Raw genomic sequence first — 24,913 nt, 5'->3', positions numbered from 1 at the left:
GATAAGAACCATAGTGAAAACACAAAAACTAAGACAGCTATCTACAAGCATACGGCTCTCTGGTCTCACAGAATGGCTGAAGTAGTTAATAATTTACATATTTTTCACGCATTGTGGGCATTTGGGAGGGTCTCCTGAGGTTATCTTTAAAAACGCTTCTAACTTCAAATGCTCATAACTGCAGCTAAACTCACATAAATGTTGTACTGTATGTAAAATCTGTAAAATGGATGTTTTTCACCATCGGTTTTCAGCTGTCGGTTTTCAGCTGTCGGTTTGCAGCGTTCAGAAAAGGTTTTCAACTGCCCTGTGTCCATGAGCCCTAAGACTGTTATTTTGAGTATTCCAACTTTCATCTATATAGTACATGCATGCACACTATGGGGTTTATTTACTAAAATCAAGTAGACTGTGCACTTTGCAAAGTGCAGTTTCACTCAAAGTGTAATTGCTACAGAACTTAGTAAGGACTCATGTACACTACAGCTTCTAAACTTGAGTTTAGGAGCTTTTGCCGTTTTTTTTCCAAAGCCCCTCAACTCCATAAAAGCCTATGAGGTTAATTTACTAAAACTGGAGAATGCAAAATCTGGTGCAGCTGTGCATAGAAACCAATCAGCTTCCAGGTTTTATTGTCAAAGCTTAATTGAACAAGCTTAAGTTAGAAGATGATTGGCTGCCATGCACAGCTGAACCAGATTTTACACTCTCCAGTTTTAGTAAATCAACCCCTGCACACATAGGGGTTGATTTACTAAAACCGGAGAGTGCAAAATCTGGTGCACCTGTGCATGGCAGGCAATCAGCTTCAAACTTTTGCTTGTGCAATTAAGCTTTGTCACTAAAATCTGTAAGCTGATTGGTTTCTATGCACAGCTGCACCAGATTTTGCTCTCTCCAGTTTTAGTAAATCAACCCCATAGGATTTTACAAGAATTTAGAAGCTGCTGCGGTTAGGGGAGGTTCAACCTTCCTCAACCGCCCTCTCCTGAACAAAGAAGAATCGCTTTCAGGATAGGAATATTTTGACGGCCGGCTGCAAAATACGGCAAAATCACGGTAAAATTGCAGTGCGATTTTGACACGATTTTAATGCATTTTGCATTTTCCTGTGGTCAGCGGTCGACATAGTCTTTGTGTTCATGAAGCCATAATGAGGTAAAGTTTCACTTTAAATACTATAATAATAATACCCAATCACACGCAAAGAAAACAAATAAAAAAAACAGCACTTTTGCTTGCACATGATTGGATGATGGAAGTCAGCAGAGCTTCTGCTCATTTACTAAGCTCTCCAGAGCAACTACTCTTGCAAAGTGCAACTGCACTTTGAAAAGTGCACAATTTGCCTTGAGTAAATTAACCCCTATATTTTTTTTCTTGGTTTTTCTAAAGTGAGCCTGCAGCCAGGCTTGGTAGTTGCGTTAACCTGGCTGAGGTTTGCAATGAAGCTATCAACATTGGCAGTTAGTTTTTTGTATGAATATATGCTGAGACATTTATAAATTGTATTACAGTAATAAGGTTGCTGCAGTTGTTGTACAGATGTTAGCAATCCCTCTTGTGAACTGAGCCTTGTAATCAGTTCTACTCTTTAAGACAAGGATAGGGACACAGTCGTGGCAATGCTGCAATTTAACTACAACAGTGAATACAACAAAGAATTTTGCAAAGATAGATAATGCTAGATAAATCACTTTGCAGGTTTCAAAAACTGTGAGGTCTGTTTCAGCTGCAACCTGCACTAAATCTCACTTATTAGACATGCCACACTGACAAGTTTGAGAGTATTACTAATGTTCCAAAGCCCACAAAGCTACCGGCCATAATTTCCGAGACACCAACACTGCTCTTATGTGCTTCAAGGCCTAGACAGTGGTTGACACATGCCACATACTGTGGCAGTTCTTCTATACCAGCATCCACCTATGATAACCTCATCAGAGCCTAATCCACTCAGACTCCTATCCAGAGCTTCTTTGTCCACTCCTCCTTTGGGTTAGACAACAGCACATTCTAAGGGGATACACCAACCAACACCCTTGTACATTTTAAAATCTTTTATAGTATCAAGACATAGGTAAATGGATTGAAACCTGTGCTCTTGGGACATAAAATGTGTACTTTTGGGGATGTGAATCTTTGGGTATGCTAAAGTAATTATAGTGAGGACTGTCCTAGGATCAGGAGATTTTGAATTAGCGTATGTCAGTTTGTCTTCTACTTGGCAGGGGCATACGTAAAAATCCATACAAGGCTTTTTTAAATGTATGTTGCCCAGGATATATGACACATCAATCAAATCTTTTAACCTTTAAATTCACAGCTGCAAGGCAACCTTAGCAAAAGCCTGATGGTCTAGTACTCTCAATGTTTCGATTGTCAAACAAAAAATTGCCTGGTATTTAGTCAACGAGAAACTTGCAGCAGTCCTCTGCACCAAGAAAAACATACAACCATTCTAGAGATTTTAAACAATACCCTGCTAACCATCTTTTCACATCAACATATGAACCACTGAACCCCCAGTGGGTGACATTGTGCCAGTGACAGACCTTCTCCAATACTCTTTTCCTCTCCCTACTTTTCCCTTACACCCCCTATAATTCCTGTGAGTTCCTTCTTCTACTTTGTTACTTGTCTACTGACTTGCTCGACGTTGGCTCGGATATTCTTAATTTTCCTCTGCTCTGAGGGCGGAGCCGGCGCGCAGCATGTGAGGACGTCTGGAGAGGAGCTCTCCCTGCAGATTCCAGATCCTGACCTAATCCTGTGAGCAAAAAGCCGGCGTTTTGCCCTGGACTGCTGGGGCATGAGTGGAGGACCCTCCGGAGAAACTCAGGGGATGGTGAAGTACGGGCCTCCATGGCCAAAAACACTGGGGGAGAGGCTGGCCCGTTATGCCTGGGGCTCTCAAGATGGCGCCGCGGCGCCGGGGAGAGAGGAGGATGAGGAATGGCCGCCGCTTCGGCAGCATGGGGACACAGACAGACTGATGCCTGCTTCCTCTGGTCGGGTGAGTCCCAGAGTACAGAGAGACCGCACTATACGCAGGGGGAGATCACTGGACAGAGAGGATGTGCTCATACAATGTGCAGACAGGGCCTTGGAGGAGGAAGAAGAGCCGTCCCTTAAGCAAATAATGGCTGCCATACAGGGGTGTCAAACTAAGCTGCTAGATCATTTTGGGGAACTGCAAATGGAATTCTCCTATATGAAACACGATATGCAGAAGCTTAGAGAAAAGGCACAGGCTACTGATCATCGCATTGCTGCTCTGGAGGACACTGTTAGACCTATGAGCACTGATCATTAAAAAGACCCTCTCTGAGCACACTCTTAAAATGGCTGACATGGAGGACCGTATGAGAAGAAATAACATAAGGCTGGTGGGGTTCCCTGAAGGAGTGGAAGGTAGCTATCCTGAGGAATTCTTGGAGGAGTGGCTGAAAGAGAATATGGCCCCTGGAACTTTCACTGCTATGTTTGCCATAGAGAGGGCACACCGAGTACCAGGTAAACCCCCACCAAAGGGAGCAATCCCCAGACCCATGATAGCAAAGATTTTGCACTTTAGAGACAGAGAAAATATCCTGAAAGGAGCCAGGACAGGGCCTGAGCTGAAGTGTCATAATTATCGGATATCAATTTATCCTGATTTCTCTGCCACTACCCAAAAACAGAGGGCTTCCTTCTATCAGATAAAGAAACGGCTTAGAGAACTGAACCTGATGTACCGTATGCTATACCCAGCAAAACTACACATTGTGGATAATGGCAAGGCACATTTTTTTACCACCCCCACGGAGGCTTCTGACTGGCTGGATGCGAGGGGACGCCCGAGAGGAGGGGGTTCTCCAAGATCACCTTAAATCCATACATACAGATGGAGGGGATTTTGGGGGATGAGGGATGTCAGGGGAGAGAAATCTGGCGGATGCTGAGCTGATCTTTTACCACCCCTTTTTCCCCCTGGTCCATTCTACATAATTTCAGGATGAACTGACTAATGCCATCTGATGTGGCCTTATTCACCTGGCAGTCCGGAGAGCTACAGAGGGACTATGCTTTCTGCTTTCAAATGCTCAATTGTACTTTTAACACTGAAGGAATCTGCAGGTTTTTTTTCTCCTTTCGGAAAGTTTTTTTTTTTCTTTCCTCTTTACTTGAAACTTAAGGAGTGGAACAGGAATTTTTCCTCTCCTCACTGAACACATATATTTTTATTTTTATGTTATAGTTTTTTTCCTTGTGGTTTTTTCTCTCACACTGGAACTTGCTCCTCACAGTGCTGGAGCCTGTGTGACTTTCTGAAGTCGCACATCCATTATAACCTCTTTTGGGTTAAAGGTTTTGGGAATGAAGTGCCTTGCAAGTTGGGGGCGGGTACGGGTAGGGGGAGGGGAACAAGGGGGGAGGAGGGGGGGGTAACTGGGAAAATTGTCATTATGCTTTATGTATGCTCATGATTGCAAGCTCATTTCAAATATTTGCTGTTTGCCTTCTATGTTGCTGCCCAACAGGGCAAGAGGAGGGAGTGATGGAGCCCTGGAAGATACCAGTCCGGAGTATTAGGAGAGAGGGGAGGGGAGGAGGTCCTTGCTTTATATACCATTGCTGTGAACCTTAGAGTGATCTCTTGGAACGTTAGAGCTCTTAACTCCAAATTTAAAAGATCACTGGTCTTTGACTATCTCAAAAAATACAAAACCACATTTAATATTGTTACAGGAGACACATCTGCAGGGCTCCAGGACTCTCTCTCTAAAAAGGGTGCATATTGCTGGGGCCTACCATGCAAGTTATTCTTCATATGCTAGGGGAGTGTCCACACTAGTAGCTAAATCCCTACCCATATGTATCCATGCAATTAAAACGGATATAAAGGGTAGATATGTTATCATTGTGATAAAAGTTTATAACAGATTCATGACCTTTGTGAACTTGTATGTCCCGCCTCCCTTCTCCTTGTCTCATCTGGATGATGTGCTTCAAGCGGCCTTTGAGATAGCGGAAGGGAGGATTTTCATTTTGGGAGACTTGAACGCGGTGGTGGATCCGACAATGAACAAGTTGGATGCACCACCAAAAACGCCAGCACCACTAGCGAAGTGGATGTCAGTTCACGGCTTCTGTGATGCATGGCGGGCGAGACACCCAGAGATTAGGGAATATTCTTGTTACTCTGAGACACATAAAACATTGTCTAGGATAGACACTGTATTGGTTGAACCTGAGGGACTGCAAATGGTGGCTGGGGCGAGGTACTTACCTAGAGTGCACTCGGACCATTCATCTATACTAGTAGATATTGTAGTGGGACAGAGACAGGGAATCAGACACTGGAGGATGGAGGCTAGTTGGTTACAGGAGGAATATGTTAAAATTAAATGTACTGAGACTATTCAAATGTTCTGGAAGGAAAACAGGGACGTTGGCTCTGATTTAATAAAGTGGGAGGCATTCAAAGCTACTTTACGAGGGGTGTTCATGGTGGAGGTGAGTGGCTTCAAGAAGCAACTAGCCTCTTCAATAATGGACAGGGAACGTGAGGTATCTTTAGCTGAGGCAGAATACGTTAGGCGACCGACTAGGGAGGGTTTGCGTATTCTCCAGGATAAGACGTGGGCATACAAGGAAATACTGACTGACCAGACTACCAAACTTAGACTTGCGCAGCGTAGACGTATTTTTGAATTTGGGGACCAAAATAGTAGACTGTTGGCATATTTGGCACGACCAGAATACACACCCATATGTATAATGAGTATCTATGACCAAGGTGGGGTGGAGGTGAGTAATTCCGAGGGTATACTACAGGTCTTTACTCAGTTTTACAAAGAACTTTACAAGTCATGCATCCCACCGGGAGGTAATACACTGGAAAATTATCTAAATGATATTGATCTTCCTAGGTTAACAAATGTGGATCGTGAAGAACTGGAAGCTGATATAACTGTGGAGGAGGTTGAGGGGGCGATAGCTTCTTTTGCCCCTAAGAAATCTCCGGGCCTAGATGGTATACCCTCGGAATGCTATACTACCTTTAGTGGTGGACTGGCGCCCCGACTATTACGAGTGTTCTTGACTGCGCGGCGGGAGGGGAGACTTCCCCCCTCTATGAGAGAGGCCCTGGTGGTCCTAATACATAAAGGGGGAAAAGATCCTAAAGAATGTGAATCCTATAGACCCATCTCATTGATGAATGTCGACACCAAAATTTTAGCGAAAGTATTGGCGGGGAGGCTACAGTCGGTAATTCTGAAGCTAGTTAACCCGGATCAGACGGGCTTTATAAAAGGGCGTTGTGCACAAATTATTGTTAGAAGGTTATTTATTAACCTACAGACTGACCATGACAATTCCGGGGAGAGAGTGGTAGCCTCTTTGGACACCAAGAAGGCCTTTGATTCGGTGGAGTGGGGCTATCTGTTTGGTCTCCTGGAGATATTGGGATTCGGACCTATATTTATATCCTTGGTGAAGCTATTATACACTGACCCATTGATCAGGGTGAGGGTGAATGGAATTATATCTGAGCCCTTTCCTGTTCTCCGGGGGACCAGACAGGGGTGCCCGCTATCCCCCCTTCTTTTTGCTTTGGCCATAGAGCCCCTAGCGGCAAAACTAAGGGATACTCCTCACATGAATGTCACTTCGGGTGGGGGGGATTGAGGAACGAGTCTCCCTATATGCAGATGACATGCTCCTGTATCTGCAAGACCTGGGTGCTTCGTTATCCACGGCCTTCCGGTTGATACAGGAGTTCGGTGACTACTCTGGGTTCCGTATCAATTGGAGTAAATCGTCCCTGTTTGCTATGAATGACACAGTGTCGGTCCCGGCGGATTCCCCCATTCAACTGTCCCAATCCTTTAAAAATCTGGGAGTTGTGATTCAACTTCCCATTTCGGGGTATCTGGACCTTAATCTGAGACCGGTAATGGAGGCTCTTCGTGAGAGGGTGCAGCGGTGGAGGAATATGCCATTGACAGTGATGGGTCGCATAAACCTATTTAAAATGATTTTCCTTCCAAAGCTGCTGTAGGTTCTGTCGAACTCGCCTGTATATGTCTCGGTGAAACTATTTAAACGCATAGACTCCATTGTGGTGGATTTCTTGTGGGGTGTTAAGGCCCCCAGGTTATCCCTAGCAATCCTGAACCTACCAATAAATTGACGGGGTTGGCTATGCCGGACATGAGATCCTATTTTTTCGCATCCCAAATGACATTCTTGCATTGGCGGTGCTTCCCCCAGATTCCTAATGCCACTACTCTCTTGGAGGCGGCTATGGCCACATCTCAGGAAACATTACTGAATATGCTGTTTAGAAAGGAGATACCAGGGAGAGTGGTGGGGTCTGTTATGGCACTACCAGGTAGGGTGTTTCACCTTTGCACGCAGAGAATAATGGATGATCCGTTGTGGTTATCACCTAATTGTCCTCTCTGGTACAATAGATCCCTAAAAGAGTTCTGCAAAATAGAAGATGGGCATAGATGGGCCAAATTTGGGATAAAATATCTTCATCATATATACCAGGATGGTAGGCTAACATCTTTTGCACAACTAAGGGAGCAGTTTGGTGTACCTAGGACCTGGCAGTTCAGATATACCCAACTGCAGCATGCAGCGACAGCTCAGTTCGGGGGAGGGGAGGTGAAGGTACAAAACACAGCCTTGGAAAGGGTCCTGATTGACCCAGAACCGACTAAGCGTGTATCTAGATACTACAAGGAGATTGGATTGGGAGGCCCTGACCTGACTGCTAAGACCAGAATTAGATGGATGACTTTCATTCCGGAACTGACAGAGGAATTGTGGCAGGAGGTACTCGATACATATCTTGTATCGGTGATTTCCTCCACGGAGAGAATGATACAGCTTCGCTATTTACATCAGATGTACTACACTCCAACCAGATTATTTAAAATGCAGAGAAGGGACAATCCAGAGTGTCATAAATGTGGGGGAGATGAGGGAACTTTCCTTCACATGGTATGGGATTGCCCTAAGATAAGACCATTGTGGTCCCAGGTGACCGAGTTCATATCTGACCACTTTGATCTTCCAAACATATGTTCTCCTATGAGGTGTCTGTTGGGGATTTTTGATCAAGAAGAGATTAATACGAACACAAAACTATTTCTCAGACTTCTCTATTTTGGTGTGAGAAAACCGATTGCTCAAAGATGGATTCATGTTGAACAACTCACCTTGGGAATGTGGATAAAAATAATAAATGCTGATATACTTTTATATAGAATGACCTACGAGGCGAGAGGAGCCCCCCAAAAATTTAGGAAAGTGTGGTATAGGTGGACTGAGTCCAAAAATACTTTATTGGTAGAAGAGGAGGGGAGCAGTAGAGATGAAAGAATGTAGGTAATGATGAAGGTAAACAGTAGGGTGTTGAAAGAAAGGATGCATACAATATTATGAGCAGATTAATAATGAAGGGGGGAGGGAGGGGAGGGATTCCATCTGGGGGTTTTTTTTTGGGTTGAAACTAAGTTTCTAATGTTCATGTTGACTGTTCCGACGCTCTTCTTTTTGAGTGGTTCTTCAATAAAATATTATATATATATATAATTATAATAATAAAAAAAAAAAAAAAAAAAAAAAGAGCAAAACACTCAGGTTGAATGAAGTAAAGGCATCTCTACCATTGCAAGGAATAACTACAAAACAAGTGAAACTGGATATGTTTTGTGTGTAGAGATATTATGATATTTTTAATGAGATGTACAACAACCCATTGGTTAAAGAATGTGATGTAACATGTCAATATGCTCAATAAAAATCTTGTTTAAAAATTTTCCTCTGCTCTAAACAGTACTGTGGACAGTAATAACAGTGATAGAAAACCCATAGCTACTATATTAAAACGCTAGCAACCTCAATATAGAGTACTCTTCTACATCTGCTAACAGATCCACACATGGCTCCAAACACCCATCAGCCCTATGATAACTTAAGTCAGATGTCTCAAGACCATTGAGATATACAGTTGTGCTCATAAGTTTACGTACCCTGGCAGAATTTATGATTTCTTGGCCATTTTTCTGAGAATATGAATGATAATAATACGTGCTCAAGTGTCGCGCAAAAAAACTTGATGCCCCACCACTGCGTCATGGTACAAAATAAATGATGATTTAAGCTGCCAACTTAAAAAGAAAAGATGATAACAAAGTATTCTAAATAAATAAAATAGTGGCGCTGTAAATTAAAAAATTCTAAAGTATAATATATACCATTAACCTAAAGTGCTAGTATTGACACATATATATATATGTTGAAAACTGTAAATAAATAGCCTTCATTAATAACCGTAAACAGTCCGTGCAGTGTTGCAATTAAGCTATTACATAAAGTCCAAGTCAAGTGAATGTGTTGAACAAGTGAATCAAAGCATTATTAATGTGATCTTCCTCTGCCAAAAAGCAATCTCCTCCACCACACCGATCGTGATTGTGTTCCACTCTAATGGAGCCGCACTCACCAAATAGATATGCCTTGCACTCTCATGCGCGGCATATAAGCATTAAGACCATCCCTCCAGGGGGTCACTCAGATTGGATAAACTGGATCCACATCAGCTGGAGCTCTTTACTTTAGCAGCGCCTCTCAGCAGGCAAAGAAAAATAATGCCTCCAATGGTGTAATAACGTTTAAAACATTTATTAAATAAACTGAATAAAACCTTCTAATATCGTACTCACATTCCTAAAACATCAAAACAGCATAATAAGACACTCCTTGTAATAGGCACTGATGGTCACGGCGGACCCGGGATGCAGCCAGAGAACTCTCACCCCTTCCCTCGCTGAATCCACAGCGCTACAAGGAAATAACAGCCGGCCACAACTAATCACAGTGCGTCATACGTCATACGCTGTTGCTGGGTTGCCGTGCAGCCACGCCTATAACATGTTTTGTCATATCGACTTCTTCACAGGATCCTGTCTCCCAGGGGCATGCTGGGATACTGATATCCTAATTATACAGCGATATGCTGTCAGGCTATATATAGCCATCAGCACTGCTGAAACCAAATCCAGGATTCATTATTGGATACCTTTTGGTGGCCCCCTCTCTCTTTGTGGCCGTTTCCAAAATCAGGAATGTTATTCATATGCCCCTGTTCATAGATTCAGCTATACTCAATATACTTTCTAACTTCTAAGTGCATCACTCACCTTACCGTGACTGTATATGACATTGCACTTCAAAAATAAGATAGAGAAACATATTCTCTTATCTGTCCCGTCTGTGAACCTTGGCCGTGTCCTGAGGAAGCCTAGCGGTGAAACGCATAGACATACAAGGGCTCACTGCACAATAATCATAGATGCATATATGCTATAATTTTTACTATCTCATATCTTTTTTATGTATTTGATAACCTTAATAAACTTGAATATTTTTATATTGCTTCTTCTCCATTGTTTCTTAGCCTATAAAGTCTGCTCCCCTGGTAATACTTAGTACTAGCTCATTTTTGTGTCTTCACACTGCATTCATCTTGCCATCAATTTTGACCAAATTTCCTGAGCTTTTGTAGCTCACACATCCCCAAAACATCAGCGATGTACATCTTGAAACAGCCACACCACATGTTTTCAGAGTCCTGTATTTCACCTAAAGTTATTTGTGGGTTTTTGTTTGCATCCCGAACAATTTTGCTGGCAGTTGTGGTTGAAATTTTAGTTGGTCTACCTGACCGTGGTTTGGTTTCAACAGAACTTCTAATTTTCCACTTCTTGATTAGAGTTTGAACACTGCTGATTGGCATTCTCAATTCCTTGGATATCTTTTTATATCCCTTACCTGTTTTATACAGTTCAACTACCCTTTCCCGCAGATCCTTTGACAATTCTTTTGCTTTCCCCATTACTCAGAATCCAGAAACGTCAGTGCAGCACTGGATGAAATATGCAAGGGTCTGTCAGGAGTCCAGAAACTCATTGACCTTTTATACACACACACTAATTACAAGCAAACAGATCACAGGAGAGGATGGTTACCTTTAATAGCCATTCAAACCCCTTTGTGTCAACTTGTGTGCATGTTATTAGGCCAACAATTCTGTTTCTGTTGTCATTATGATTTAAAAAGAGTAAACACAGTTAATTGATAATAAATGGCTTCAGCCAAACACTAACCATGAGTGAAAGAAAAGTTTTTGTGTTATCATTCTTATTCTCTGAAAAATAGCCAAGAAATCATAAATTCTCCCAGGGTATGTAAACTTATGAGCACAACTGTAACTATGGTCGTTCTGTAAAGAACCTTATGCACCAATACTGCGACAAAGATTTGAGACATACATTGCAGAACATGGTACCACATCCAATGATATTTGAGAAAAAACAGGAAAAAGAAAAAAGAGGAAAAAGGACTTCAAAGGTTATCAATGTGATCCCAAAAAGGAAAGAAAAATGGTCTCATATTATAGTAAAAATTATATAATTTATTTAAATCACATTAAAAAACACATGAGAAGGGGAAACAACATGAACATGTCTGAAAGGTACACTGTCTCATACAAGAGAACAGATCAAGAAGCTGAAACAAGAAGATCGCATGGATGACCTAGAGCAGTGGTCATCAACCCCGTCCTCAGGGCCCACTAACAGGTCAGGTTTTATTTATTACCTTGGGGAGATGCAGACTAGAATACTGCAATCACTGAGCAGCAAATTATATCACCTGTGATGTATTTCAGTTATCTTGCAAACCTGGCCTGTTAGTGGGCCCTGAGGACGGGGTTGATGACCACTGACCTAGAGAATGGTTACAAGGTAGTCCTAGAAGATCTCTTCTGGCTAGTGGCCAAGCATACCAAATTGCAATGTCAGTGCCAACGGATCTCTTATGCACCTATACAATAGCCATGTTTACGCTGTAAATCTACAAAACTGTTTGTCGGCTGTTTATTTTATGTTTATTACTGTACAAAACCAATAAAGTGACTAAAACAGAAATCCATAATAATTATAATAATAATGAACAATACATGAAAATTAATATATAATAATTCTAATAAACAATAAATAAAATACTCTCACCATGAGCACAAACTTCTGGTCCACATATCGCTTGGCCAGCGAAGGCTGGAAATCCTGGCTTTCCAGAAAGCGGAGGAAGAATTCATACACCAGCTATGGAAAGAAGACATGCAGAAAAGAGACTGAAGATAACAGATACAAGGATGGAATAAACTATTATTATTATTACACAGCATTTATATAGCACCAACAATTTGTGCAGCATTTTACAACATGAAGGCAGACAGTACAGGTACAATAAAATTCAATACAGGAGGAATCAGAGGGTCCTGCTCATTAGAGCTTACAGTCTAAGAACTAGGCATAACATTGTGATTTTAGCTAAAATGATTACTGACAAACTTATCAATTTTACTAATTTTACTCATTGAGCTGCTTAGGATTTTTTTACGTTTTCCACTTATTTTTTTTTTTTTAGAGGATGTGCTTTTTGGTGAGGAGAGGTATATTTAGGGTAGTTTGTTAATTTCATTTAGTGTTATTTTTTTCCCTTTTTATTGTTAACTCTTTACTGTCGATTCCCATCTGGGATTTTTAAAGTGGAACTAAACCCTCCTATTTTTTGCAGCCAAGGGAGCTGCTAACTTGGCCTCTGTTAGATCTGCAGTTGTCATGTTGCTGCACATGTGATCGGTTATGACATCAGCAATTTATGGCTTGGCAGTTGACATGCCTTGAATGTAACTCATAGTTGCCAACTGTCCCGGATTTCCCGGGACATTCCCGGGACTTGGACTCCATTCCCGAATTTGTGGTGTCCCGGGAAATGTCCCGAGAAATCCGGTTCTCGATTTTCGAAGCCGCTGCCGCCGCCGCTAGAGGTACGCGGCCGGCAGAGATATTGTCTCCGCCGGCCGCCATTTTATTGAAGTTCAGGAAGACGGCTGGGGGGGCTAGACGGAGCTCCTGCGTCGCCGCCCACCCTCCGCCCCGCTCCGCCTCTCCCCGCCTACCCCCCCGCCCCGCTGCCAGTCTGATATGGAAAGGGGCGGGGGTTCTAGCCATGCTTAGGACTCTTGATGTGAGGGGGGGCTCCACTGGGGACACACACCTGATGCAAGGGGGGCTCCACTGGGGACACCTGATGTGAGGGGGGGCTCCACTGGGGACACCTAATGTGAGGGGGGGGCTCCACTGGGGACACCTGATGTGAGGGGGGGCTCCACTGGGGACACCTGATGTGAGGGGGGGCTCCACTGGGGACACCTAATGATGTGAGGGGGGCTCCACTGGGGACACCTAATGTGAGGGGGATCTCCACTGGGGACACCTAATGTGAGGGGGGCTCCACTGGGGACACCTAATGTGAGGGGGGCTCCACTGGGGACACCTAATGTGAGGGGGGGCTCCACTGGGGACTCCTGGTGTGAGGGGGGCTCCGCCGGGGACTCCTGGTGTGAGGGGGGCTCCGCCGGGGACTCCTGGTGTGAGGGGGGCTCCGCCGGGGACTCCTGGTGTGAGGGGGGCTCCGCCGGGGACTCCTGGTGTGAGGGGGGCTCCGCCGGGGACTCCTGGTGTGAGGGGGGCTCCGCCGGGGACTCCTGGTGTGAGGGGGGCTCCGCCGGGGACTCCTGGTGTGAGGGGGGCTCCGCCGGGGACTCCTGGTGTGAGGAGGGGCTCCGCCGGGGACTCCTGGTGTGAGGGGGGGCTCCGCTGGGGACATCTGATGTAAGGAGGGGCTCCGCTGGGGGCACCTGATGCAAGGACGGACTCTGCTGGGACATCTGACGCAAGGACGGACGGATGGTGGCAGGCGACGTGGCTAGTGATACGCTCAGGGATCCCACTTATTCTGCATTATGGTGAGTTGAATGATTTCATTTTATATTACAATGTAATAATAGAAATAATGCACTTCAATCATCCTGACACCATAACAACCATGGTGCCGGGATGATTGAAGTGCTAACACCAGGTGTTTGGAGTATCTTTATCTGCTGATTGTTAAACTTTCTAGAATACACATATTTTTATTGTGTAGGATCTGGGGCTGCTGTCCCGTCATTTCCCTCTCCCCCTCTCCCCCTCTCTCCCTCTCTCCCTCTCCATCCCTCATTTATCTCAGACTCTAACCACACCCTCTTGAGCCATGCCCATTTAAGCCACGCCCACTATGTCTCATAAACCACGCCCATTTCCCCCCCGCACTTGTATATTTTCCTAAGCCACGCCTACAAATGAATGCCCCGCCCCTAATTATTGTACAGCTCCGCCTACAGCCACAAAAGTGTCCCACATTTTTTTTTTACAATGTTGGCAACTATGGTAACTGTTTTGGGAAACAAGTAAACCGATGGGTTTAGATCTGCTTTAACGCTAGAGGCAGCAGCAGTCTTCCCGATCAGTGATCATGTGATTGGAAGTCAGTTGTACTGGCTTCAGATTGCAAACACTGACTTGGAGCTGTGACAGCCGTCACAGTGCTGGGAGTGGTGAGTAATCATGCTTACAGCACAAAACAGTGGCACCAGCTGTACACATATATGTGCCGGCATGGCATTAAAGCTTACTGCCAAGCTGCCACAAATATGCATATGGCCAGTGGTAATGGGTAAATGCAACACACACACATTTGTTTGGTTTGTTACGATGCCATTTTTTCTGAAAGGTACCCAACATACAAATACAGCAAAAACTTTTCCTGCGTTGTGGCGTGTTGCACAACACAGCAAACTTGCATTAACGCACCACTTTAACACTGAAATAGGTAGAGGGTCCTTAAAGGACACTTGCCATGAAACAAACATGTAGGCTTCCAATGCTGACCTCTGCTTTTGAAAAAATGCTAGTTCACTGGCTGTTATGTTAATCCACCTGTACTTTGGGTCACTAACACAGAACAATCATACAGATAAGGCCTGACCTTTCTCAAAGGTTCCTAATTGGTCAGCATAACACTCAGGCAACTAGAATTTTAAGAAGAAAGCCATGAATAGCCACACGATGTAGAAACCTTGCAAAAAGATCTGAACAAATTAGTGGGGTGGGCAACTACATGGCAAATGAGGTTCAATGTAGAAAAATGTAAAATAATGCATTTGGGTGGCAAAAATATGAATGCAATCTAGACACTGGGGGGAGAACCTCTGGGGGAATCTAGGATGGAAAAGGACCTGGGGGTCCTAGTAGATGATAGGCTCAGCAATGGCATGCAATGCCAAGCTGCTGCTAACAAAGCAAACGGAATAATGGCATGCATGAAAAAGGGGATTCATTCCAGAGATAAAGCAATAATTCTTCCGCTCTACAAGACTCTGGTCCAGCCACACCTAGAGTATGCTGTCCAGTTCTGGGCACCAATCCTCAGGAAGGATGTACTGGAAATCTAGCAAGTACAAAAAGGGCAACAAAGCTAATAAAGGTTCTGGAGGATATTAGTTATGAGGAAAGGTTGCGAGCACTGAACTTATTCTCTCTGGAGAAGAGACGCTTGAGAGGGGATATGGTTTCAATATACAAATACCATACTGGTGACCCCACGATGGGGATAAAACGTTTTCTCGGAAGGGAGTTTAACAAGACATATGGCCACTCACTAAAATTAGAAGAAAAGAGGTTTAACCTTAAACTACGTAGAGGGTTCTTTACTGTAATGCCCCGTACACACGGTCGGATTTTCAGATGGAAAATGTCCGATCGGAGCGTGTTGTCGGAAATTCCGACCCTGTGTGGGCTCCATCGGACATTTTCCATAAAATTTTCCAACACACAAAGTTGGAGAGCAGGAGATAAAATTTTCCGACAACAAAATCCGTTGTCGGAAATTCCGATCGTTTGTACACAAATCCGACGGACAAAGTGCCACGCATGCTCAGAATAAATAAAGAGATGAAAGCTATTGGCCACTGCCCCGTTTATAGTCCCGATGTACGTGTTTTACGTCACCGCGTTTAGAACAATTGGATTTTCCGACAACTTTGTGTGACCGTGTGTATGCAAGACAAGTTTCAGCCAACATCCGTCGGAAAAAATCCTAGGATTTTGTTGTCGGAATGTCCGAACAAAGTCCGACCGTATGTACGGGGCATAAGAGTGGCAAGGATGTGGAATTCCCTTCGGTGGTTTCAGCGGGGGGGCATTGATAGTTTCAAAAAACTATTAGATAAGCACCTGAACGACCGTAACATAGAGGGATATACAATGTAATACTGACATATAATCACACACATAGGTTGGACTTGATGGACTTGTGTCTTTTTTCAACCTCACCTATTATGTAATTTTGTAAGTATGTAATACCTCCTCCTTTGTCTCTGACAGGTTTATTTAATATACAAAAAAAACCTGATACAGCTACCTGACAGATATAAATATAATTACCTAAAAAAACATAAACATGTATGTTATCTGCATTTGTCTCAAATACATTTACACTGTGACCTGCTGCTAGGGACCGGTGACAGGCCCTGGAAGCAAACAGATTGTGTCCAGGGTTGACTATGTGTCCCTAACCACACGTAACCACTGGATGTGTGGATACATTTGAACATCAGTGGACACCCGTGGTCCCTTTCAGTCTGTTCTTGCTTTCCAGCTGCCCGCAACTACCTGTGATTCCAGCCACGTAAATCTGTTGATGGCTGTAATTGCATGTGAGAATGGAGCCCAAGTGATAGGGAACCATAGTGGGTCATACCGTCATGATTGGTGTTCCCACACCAGTAGGACAACTTATAACAATAATACATATGCAAACCCTCCAAGTAATACAGTAAAGAAGAAATCTAGGGGATCGGTTTAACATGCCTTCTGCTCTCTGTTATACTCCACTATATTACTCAATGCCAAAGACTGCATTTTGCAGCCTGTTCATAAAATTCAGGCCATGTTATCCAGCCTGCGATACATCAAAGAGTCCACCCTGCTTAATGTAGCGGAGAACTCCATAAGTTAAGGTGAATGGGTCAGATGGTATTGACAAGTTTCGTGACTGGGCTCTCCCCCCCAGCTTTTTATTTTTTTTTTTTTGCACTGGTAAGCTATACTAATTCTTTTCAGAAGATTGAATGGAAGTCTAAATATTTAATTGTACTAGTAATGCTGTTTAAGACAAAAAATCTTAGGAAGGATTTTACTCATCCGTGTGATACAGCTATTATTAAGGACATATGCAAGAAGTAACCATGGTAACTTCCGCCTGCACGTGTTCCAAATTTCATTAGACTTTGGCATATAATATCACAAAGAAAAAAAGCACACACAGCATCCGACTGGAAATTATTTGACACCCTAAGTCAAACTACAAGAACAAGACCACTGCTCTAAGGAATCATGCAAATATATAAGTAGTTGAATCATTCCAGATGCATGATATAATACACTTAAAGGAGCACTTGCAGAAAATAATAACCGTATGTGATTAAAGCTTCAGTATTTGCCTTTTTTTATATATATATCAGGTCTTCAATAATGTTTATCTTCAGATTTACAATAAAGCTAAACAGCCAACAAAATGGTAGGGGATGAAACAAACCATAACAATGACAGGGGTGCTTGAGCAGTTATAGCAACATTTGTTTTTAAGAAGAAGACCAGGAGAACAAAAGCACCCTTGATAGTGTCATGACATGTCCCAACACCTCTCTTTGTCACTTTTGCTAGAGAACTTGAAAGCCATTTAAATGGTTTTGGGTGAATGTCAAACATGGAACCTTGCTTCCAACAACACTTTCCACTTGCCCTTGTCTTTTGCCAGGTTAATGTTTTCCCTTTTGTCATGACTGCTTATCATTTCCTGGATGTCATCCATCCACAACATTCTCCTTCCTTTTCATTCTTTACCTTGCTCTCTTCCACAATCTTGCATAGCTCCTCTCCAGCCAAATTTCCTTTTATTTGGCAAAAAATTGAGGTTTCTCCTCAATAGTTCTTTAAAGGAAGGAACATTGATGTAGAAGATAAATAAAAAGGAAGAAATATTCCAATATTCCTTTCTTCAATATTCCTTCCTTAAAGAGGTATACTGCCGCCGAAGTTCCTAGCAGATTACATTATTAATATTAAGGCCCACTATATTATATCAAAACACATAATATGCAGAATGTTTTGGCATAAACATTCCACTATTACAACCAAAAACAGTTTCTGGTAAAAAGCAGAACCAAACTTCTTGATTTTACATGGTTGACACTCAGAGATCCTACCATCCTTGTGCCCTGGTGCTTGTAATCTGATTGTATAGAATATCTTTTCAGATTTTAAGGAAACACGTAGCTTGGTATGTTTTTCTGTAACTTTATATACTTTTGTAAAAGCCAATAAACAATTATTCTATGAAAAAAATGCAGAACCAAAGTGAAAATTAAAGTTTTGGCCTACAAAGTTTATTTCCTATAAACAACAGGCGCCTAGTAACCCAAATGTAAACTTATAAGATGTGTTTAGTCCTGGTTCCCATTCCCAAAATGAAGCAGGGCTGTTAACTGGATCAATTTCATATGCAAATGTGAGGAGCAGTTACAGCTGCCAAGAATCCTCAGTTGGGCCAAAACACCAAATCATGTAAAAAGAATGAAGCACTAGAGCTGTGGTTTCCTGGATGATACAAATGCATCAAAGACATCTTTGTGTAGATGTAAAATCAATGTATAGATTTGTAGATAGTATGACCTACATATAATGGTTTTCATATACACTGGGTTTAGAATTTCACATACGTTATAGATTTAATACATCTACTATAAATGACGATGAAATCCAAAGTTTGTGCTCTAATTTTTGAAATTCTATTAGAGAACAAAATAAATAACAAGACTCAAAATGAGAAAATAGTCAGGAGGATGGAATATCTGTATTTCTATAATGATATCTGATGACCAAAGAAAAGCTGCACATGTACTGTACATCATTATTTGTATCTAATCATTATGTGTGTATATACTGTATATATATACAGTATATATGATCTGGAACTAAGTGTTTACATTTTGAATTGGAGTAGTGTGCAGTTTTTGTATTCTTATGCTTATGCTTTTTTCCTCTATATACAGCAAGTTATTGGGGTTGAATTGTGAATGAATAGTATCCAAAACTCATCTCAAATCCAAACCATTTTCCCTGAATGTAAATTGCATTTGACTTGGTTCTTAGTCACTTGACTGCAGTGGTGGCTGGTGCTCAATTTTTTTTTTTGGGGGGGTGGGGTGGCAAACAAGCCTGGTAGGCGGTGACCCATGGCCTTTCCTTATCCTTAGCTGTCAATCTTGATGAGCCGGTGTTTGGGGGAGACCACAAAGCCCCCGGGTGGATGCTGTTGCTTGGCTCTGGGCAGCCTCCTCTCGCTGTTGCTGTGGTAGAGGTGCGGGGAGGAGGACGATGACAAGGTGGTGGTGTTGGTGTTGGTGCTGGATCTGGGGTAGGACTCCTGTCAGAGGCTGTTTCTGCCCCTCCGCCCCCCTGGCCTGCATGGAGATTAGGGGCCGGGTGCATGGATTGGGCGGGCGCCCCTGCGCCCCTTATGAGCGGGCCACCACTGCTTGAGTGCATTGTCACCATCAGATTTTGTGTTACAAGAAGTGGAACAGAGCCCAACAGATCTTGGGGCAGTTCAGTTGATAGATGGGCTAGGAGAAACTATATATATATATATATATATATATATATATATATATATATATATATATATATATATACATATATACACATACACACATATATAAATATATACATATACAATATATAAACACACACAGTATCTCACTGGAAATGACAGATTGTGAGTACACCGCTCACATTTTTTGTAAATATTTTATTATATCTTTTCATGTGACAACACTGAAGAAAAGACACATTGCTGTAATGTAAAGTAGTGAGTGCACAGCTTGTATAACAGTGTCAATTTGCTGTTCCCTCAAAATAACTCAACACACAGCCATTAATGTCTAAACTGCTGACAACAATTAGCCATTTTCCCTCCCTGATGTCATGTGACTCGTTAATGTTACAAGGTCTCAAGTGTGAATGGGGAGCAGGTGTGTTAAATTTGGTGTTATCGCTCTCACTCTCTGATACTGGTCACTGGAAGTTCAACATGGCACCTCATGGCAAAGAACTCTCTGAGGATCTGAAAAAAAGAATTGTTGTTCTACATAAAGATGGCCTAGACCAGGGATATGCAATTAGCGGACCTCCAGCTGTTGCAAAACTACAAGTCCCATCATGCCTCTGCCTCTGGGTTTCATGCTTCTGATTGTCAGAGTCTTACTATGCCTCATGGGATTTGTAGTTCTGCAACAGCTGGAGGTAAGCTAATTGCATATCTCTGGTCTAGGCTATAAGAAGATTGCCAAGACCCTGAAACTGAGCTGCAACACAGTGGCCAAGACCATACATCGGTTTAACAGGACAGGTTCCACTCAGAACAGGCCTCGCCATGGTCGACCAAAGAAGTTGAGTGCACGTGCTCAGCGTCATATCCAGAGGTTGTCTTAGGGAAACAGATACATAAGTGCTGCCAGCATTGCTGCAGAGGTTGAAGGGGCTGGGGGTCAGCCTGTCAGTGCTCAGACTATAGGCTGCCCACTACATCAAATTGGTCTGCATGGCTGCCGTCCCAGAAGGAAGCCTCTTCTAAAGATGATACATAAGAAAGCCTGCAAACCATTTGCTGAAGACAAGCAGACTAAGGACATGAATTACTGGAACCATGTCAAGCATGGTGGTGAAACTGTCATGGTCTGGGGTTGCATGAGTGCTGCCAGCACTGGGGAGCTACAGTTCATGAGGGAACCATGAATGCCAACATGTACTGGGACAGACTGAAGCAGAGCATGATCCCCTCCCTTTGGAGACTGGGCCGCAGGGCAGTATTCCAACATGATAACGACCCCAAACACACCTCCAAGACGACCACTGCTTGGCTAAAGAAGCTCAGGGTAAAGGTGATGGACTGGCCAAGCATGTCTCCAGACCTAAACCCTATTGAGCATCTGTGGGGCATCCTCAAAGGGAAGGTGGAGGAGCACAAGGTCTCTAACATCCACCAGCTCCGTGATGTTGTCATAGAGGAGTGGAAGAGGACTCCAGTGGTAACCTGTGAAGCTCTGGCGAACTCCAAGCCTAAGAAGGTTAAGGCAGTGCTGGAAAATAATGGTGGCCACACAAAATATTTACACGTTGGGCCCAATTTGGACATTTTCACTTAGGGGTGTACTCACTTTTGTTGCCAGCAGTTTAGACATTAATGGCTCTATGTTGAGTTATTTTGAGGGGATAGCAAATTTACACTGTTATACAAGCTGTACACTACTTTACATAGCAAAGTGTGTAATTTTTTCAGTGTTGTCACATGAAAAGATATAATAATATATTTACAAAAAAAGTGAGGTGTGTACTCACTTTTGTGAGATACTGTATATTTATGTATGTATATATATATATATATATATATATATATATATATATATATATATATATATATATATATATAAATAAATATATATATATATATATATATATATATATATATATATATATATATATATATATATATTTATTTCAGTATCACTTAGATAGCTGAACATACAACCATGCAATAGATACAATACCACATACTGCACATCAAAAGCCTCAAAGCACTGTCTAGCGCCTTCACAGTAACTCATTATGGAGCTACTTTCGGACCCGACATTCTTAAAACTGAAGTGTTCTACCGATTCCTCCTGCTCTTGAATGAATGGGATAGACTCCAAGAGGTGTAACTGCTTGGTGCTATGATTGGTAGCGTCTGTAGTCAGACCTTTCTGAAGAAATGTGGTTCTAAAGGCTCAAGGTTTTTTTACCTTCATGCAATCTATTCTATGCATTCTGGCTCTGCGGGCGAATGGACACGCAGAGCTGCAGCTTGGGAGCAAGCAAACCTGCTCTGGTGCCACCATTGCAACCTGCTTGGCAGGAGGGAGGGGCCAGAGACGCCGGTGGGGGACCCGAGAAAAGGAGGATCGGGGCTGCGCCCTGCAAAACTGCTGCACATATCAGGTAAGTATAACACAGTTTTGTTTTTTTTGTTGTTGTTTAAATTGCCTTTAACTACTTCAGCCCCGGAACATTTGGCTGCTGAATGACCAGGCTATTTTTTTGCGAGTCGATTTAACTGACAATTGCGCAGTCGTGTGGCGCTGTACCCAAACAAAATTGAGCTTTCTTTTGGTGGTATTTGATCATCTCGGCGGTTTTTATTCTTTGCGCTATAAACAAAAAAAGAGTGACAATTTTGAAAAAAAACACAATATTTTGTACTTTTTGCTATAATGAATATCCCCATTTTTTTTAAAAAAAAGCTAATTTTTTCTCAGTTTAGGCCAATATGTATTCTTTTACATATTTTTGGTAATATAAATCGCAATAAGCGTATATTGATTGGTTTGCGCAAAAGTTATAGCGTCTACAAAATAGGGGATAGATTTATAGCATTTTTATTATTTTATTTTTTTTTACTAGTAATGGTTTGCGATTTTTATCGGGAATGTGACATCATGGCAGACACATCAGACACTTTTGACACATTTTTGGGACCATTGGCATTTATACAGCGATCAGGGCTATAAAAATGCACTGATTACTGTAAAAATGTCACTGGCAGAGAAGGGGTTAACACTAGGGGAGATAAAGGGGTTAATTGTGTTCCCTGTGTGTGTTTCTAACTTTAGGGGAAGGAGACTGACCTAGAGGAAATGACAGATTGTGGTTCCTAGCTATTAGGAACTCACGATCTGTCTCTCCTCACAGAACAGGGATTTGTGTGTTTACACACACACGTCCCTGTTCTGCCTCTCGTGCCCGCGATCGCTCCTGGCCGGCAGTCATTGCGACCGTCGGCCACAAGCATCGGCGCCCCCACAGTGCAGCGGGCGCATGTGCGCGCGCGCCTGCTATCCCGCTTAAAGGTGCCAACGTATAGCTACGACGGCTTGCGGGATCGTGCCGACCTGCCGCAGTATAATGACGGCGCTAGTCAGCAAGCGGTTACAGAGGAGTTCCAATCACCTATGGAAAATAAAAAGTTTAAAAGAAACTTTTAAAAAACAGCCACTCACCTGTCCCGGGATCCATCAGTGTGCTCACCCCAGTTGGTCTCACCCGCTGTCTTCAGGCCCCGATGCCGGCATCTGCACTATGGGCACACGGCTGTACCAGCTTGCGGCTTCACAGCCGGGTGTCCACTACACATGCTCAAGTCATGCTGCGCATTGTGAATGGTGGATGCAGTCTTTTGGGACCTGTCAGTGTCCCAGCCATAAGTGTGCGCAGCCCATCGCATTAGGGTATGCACCCCAAAGCTCAAACACACATGCCTTTCTCTGCAGCATCGGCTGCATTGAACAGTGAATGAATGGGAGGTGCTCTGTGCTAAGCGGCTTCCTGTTCACTCACAAACTGAAGCATAGTAAACACTTGGAATTATTCACTTTAAATGTGGACTTTCTTTGAAATAACTTATTTGGTCACATATATGGACTTTTATGCGATTAGCGCAGTTTTATTATTTTTCTTATAGTAAACACTTACTTAGTAAAACACTTTACTATGCTTCAGCTATGAACGAGCACAGTGATAGAGTGTGTTCACTATGTTCATAAAGAAAAGCAAGGAGCTGATAAATGACATATTGAGTAGCCCCTTCCCCTGCTCTCCATCCTGAAACATCCCCTGCAACAATCGTGGGGAGAGGAGAGATGAGAAGCCAGCAACACTGCAGGGGGAAGTCCAGGCAGTAGGTGAAATCAGCAATGCACAGAGTGATTAGAGTGTGCCAATTAGGCACACCTGGCACACACCCCCTGCGCACGCCTATGGTCCCAGCAGACTGCAGGAAGAGGGAGGAGAACTTCTGTCAAAACCTGCTCGTGCCAATTGTTCAAGAGGAGCGGGGAATGAGGCCTTAAAGTGGAACTTCCCCTTGTAGGTGGAGCTCCGCTTTAATATTAATTTAAAGTATATATTAAACCTTACCTAAAACAACCCATTCAGTTTAAAATAGAAATTAATGACAAAACACTTGTGTATATATGTATAGTAAAAATTAAAAAAACATAAAAAAAATACCCTTCTTCCTTTAATCCTTATTTATAAGTGATCACATGCCCTTTATTCTCAACTGCATAATGAGCTTAAAGAGTTAGGGGGGAGGAGAAACAGCAGCACACTGATCTTCCCAGTGAATGACTGTGAGGGGGGGGGGGGGGGGGCAGCACAAGTCTTATCATTTGAGGAGACCAGGTTGAGTACCCAGCACAGCTAGAAAACTGTCCATACGGTATGGTCAGTTTTTAATAGGAAAGCAGAGGGATTGGCAGGAACACTGGGTATTTCACACAAAGGAAGCAATACAAGGATACAGGATACTTTTTAATACAAGTAGATGGTGCAGCAAGCACTTATCAGGAATATGAAATGTTTGTTTACATATTCTTTAAAAGCAGAGCAGGATAGATGAATGGAACATTCATTGCTGCAGCATCAGAAGCTGCCCATGCAGTACATCAAAGAGTCCACCCTGCTCAACTGAAGGTGAATGAGTCTTTGACAGGTGGCTTTGACAGGTCACATGAGTGCGTCTCCTCCTAGCTTTTAAAAGTGTTGTTTTTTTTTGTTTGTTTTACAATTCTTAATTTTTTATTTTTTTATTTTTTGCACTGTGCCAGTTTTGGGCTCTCAAAGCCAGGGAGGCACAATGCACATTTGTAAAGCACATTGTTTTATGTTAATCTGCAGGGTACAGCCCTAAAAGAATCTAAACAACATATCAATATAGCTCATTATGGAGCTACTTTTGGACCCGACATTCTTTAAACTTAGAGTGTTTTAATGGCCCCTCCCGCTCTTGCATTTAATAAATA

At 42.8% G+C, this 24,913-nt stretch overlaps 1 protein-coding gene across 2 annotated transcripts in view; it reads right to left on the bottom strand.

The window, feature by feature from the left end:
• Nucleotides 1–24,913, bottom strand: part of PPP2R5B (protein phosphatase 2 regulatory subunit B'beta) — a 142,348-nt gene that overhangs the window by 50,030 nt on the left and 67,405 nt on the right. For both annotated transcript variants that reach the window (XM_073604873.1, XM_073604872.1), the window contains exon 5: nucleotides 12,078–12,170. In XM_073604873.1, the coding sequence (XP_073460974.1) occupies nucleotides 12,078–12,170 (93 nt within the window). The remainder of the gene's footprint in view (nucleotides 1–12,077; nucleotides 12,171–24,913) is intronic.

Source organism: Aquarana catesbeiana, linkage group LG11 (assembly GCF_042186555.1).
Source record: "Aquarana catesbeiana isolate 2022-GZ linkage group LG11, ASM4218655v1, whole genome shotgun sequence".
NCBI classification, from domain to species: domain Eukaryota; kingdom Metazoa; phylum Chordata; class Amphibia; order Anura; family Ranidae; genus Aquarana; species Aquarana catesbeiana.
This window is presented reverse-complemented; position numbering and strand designations above follow the sequence as displayed.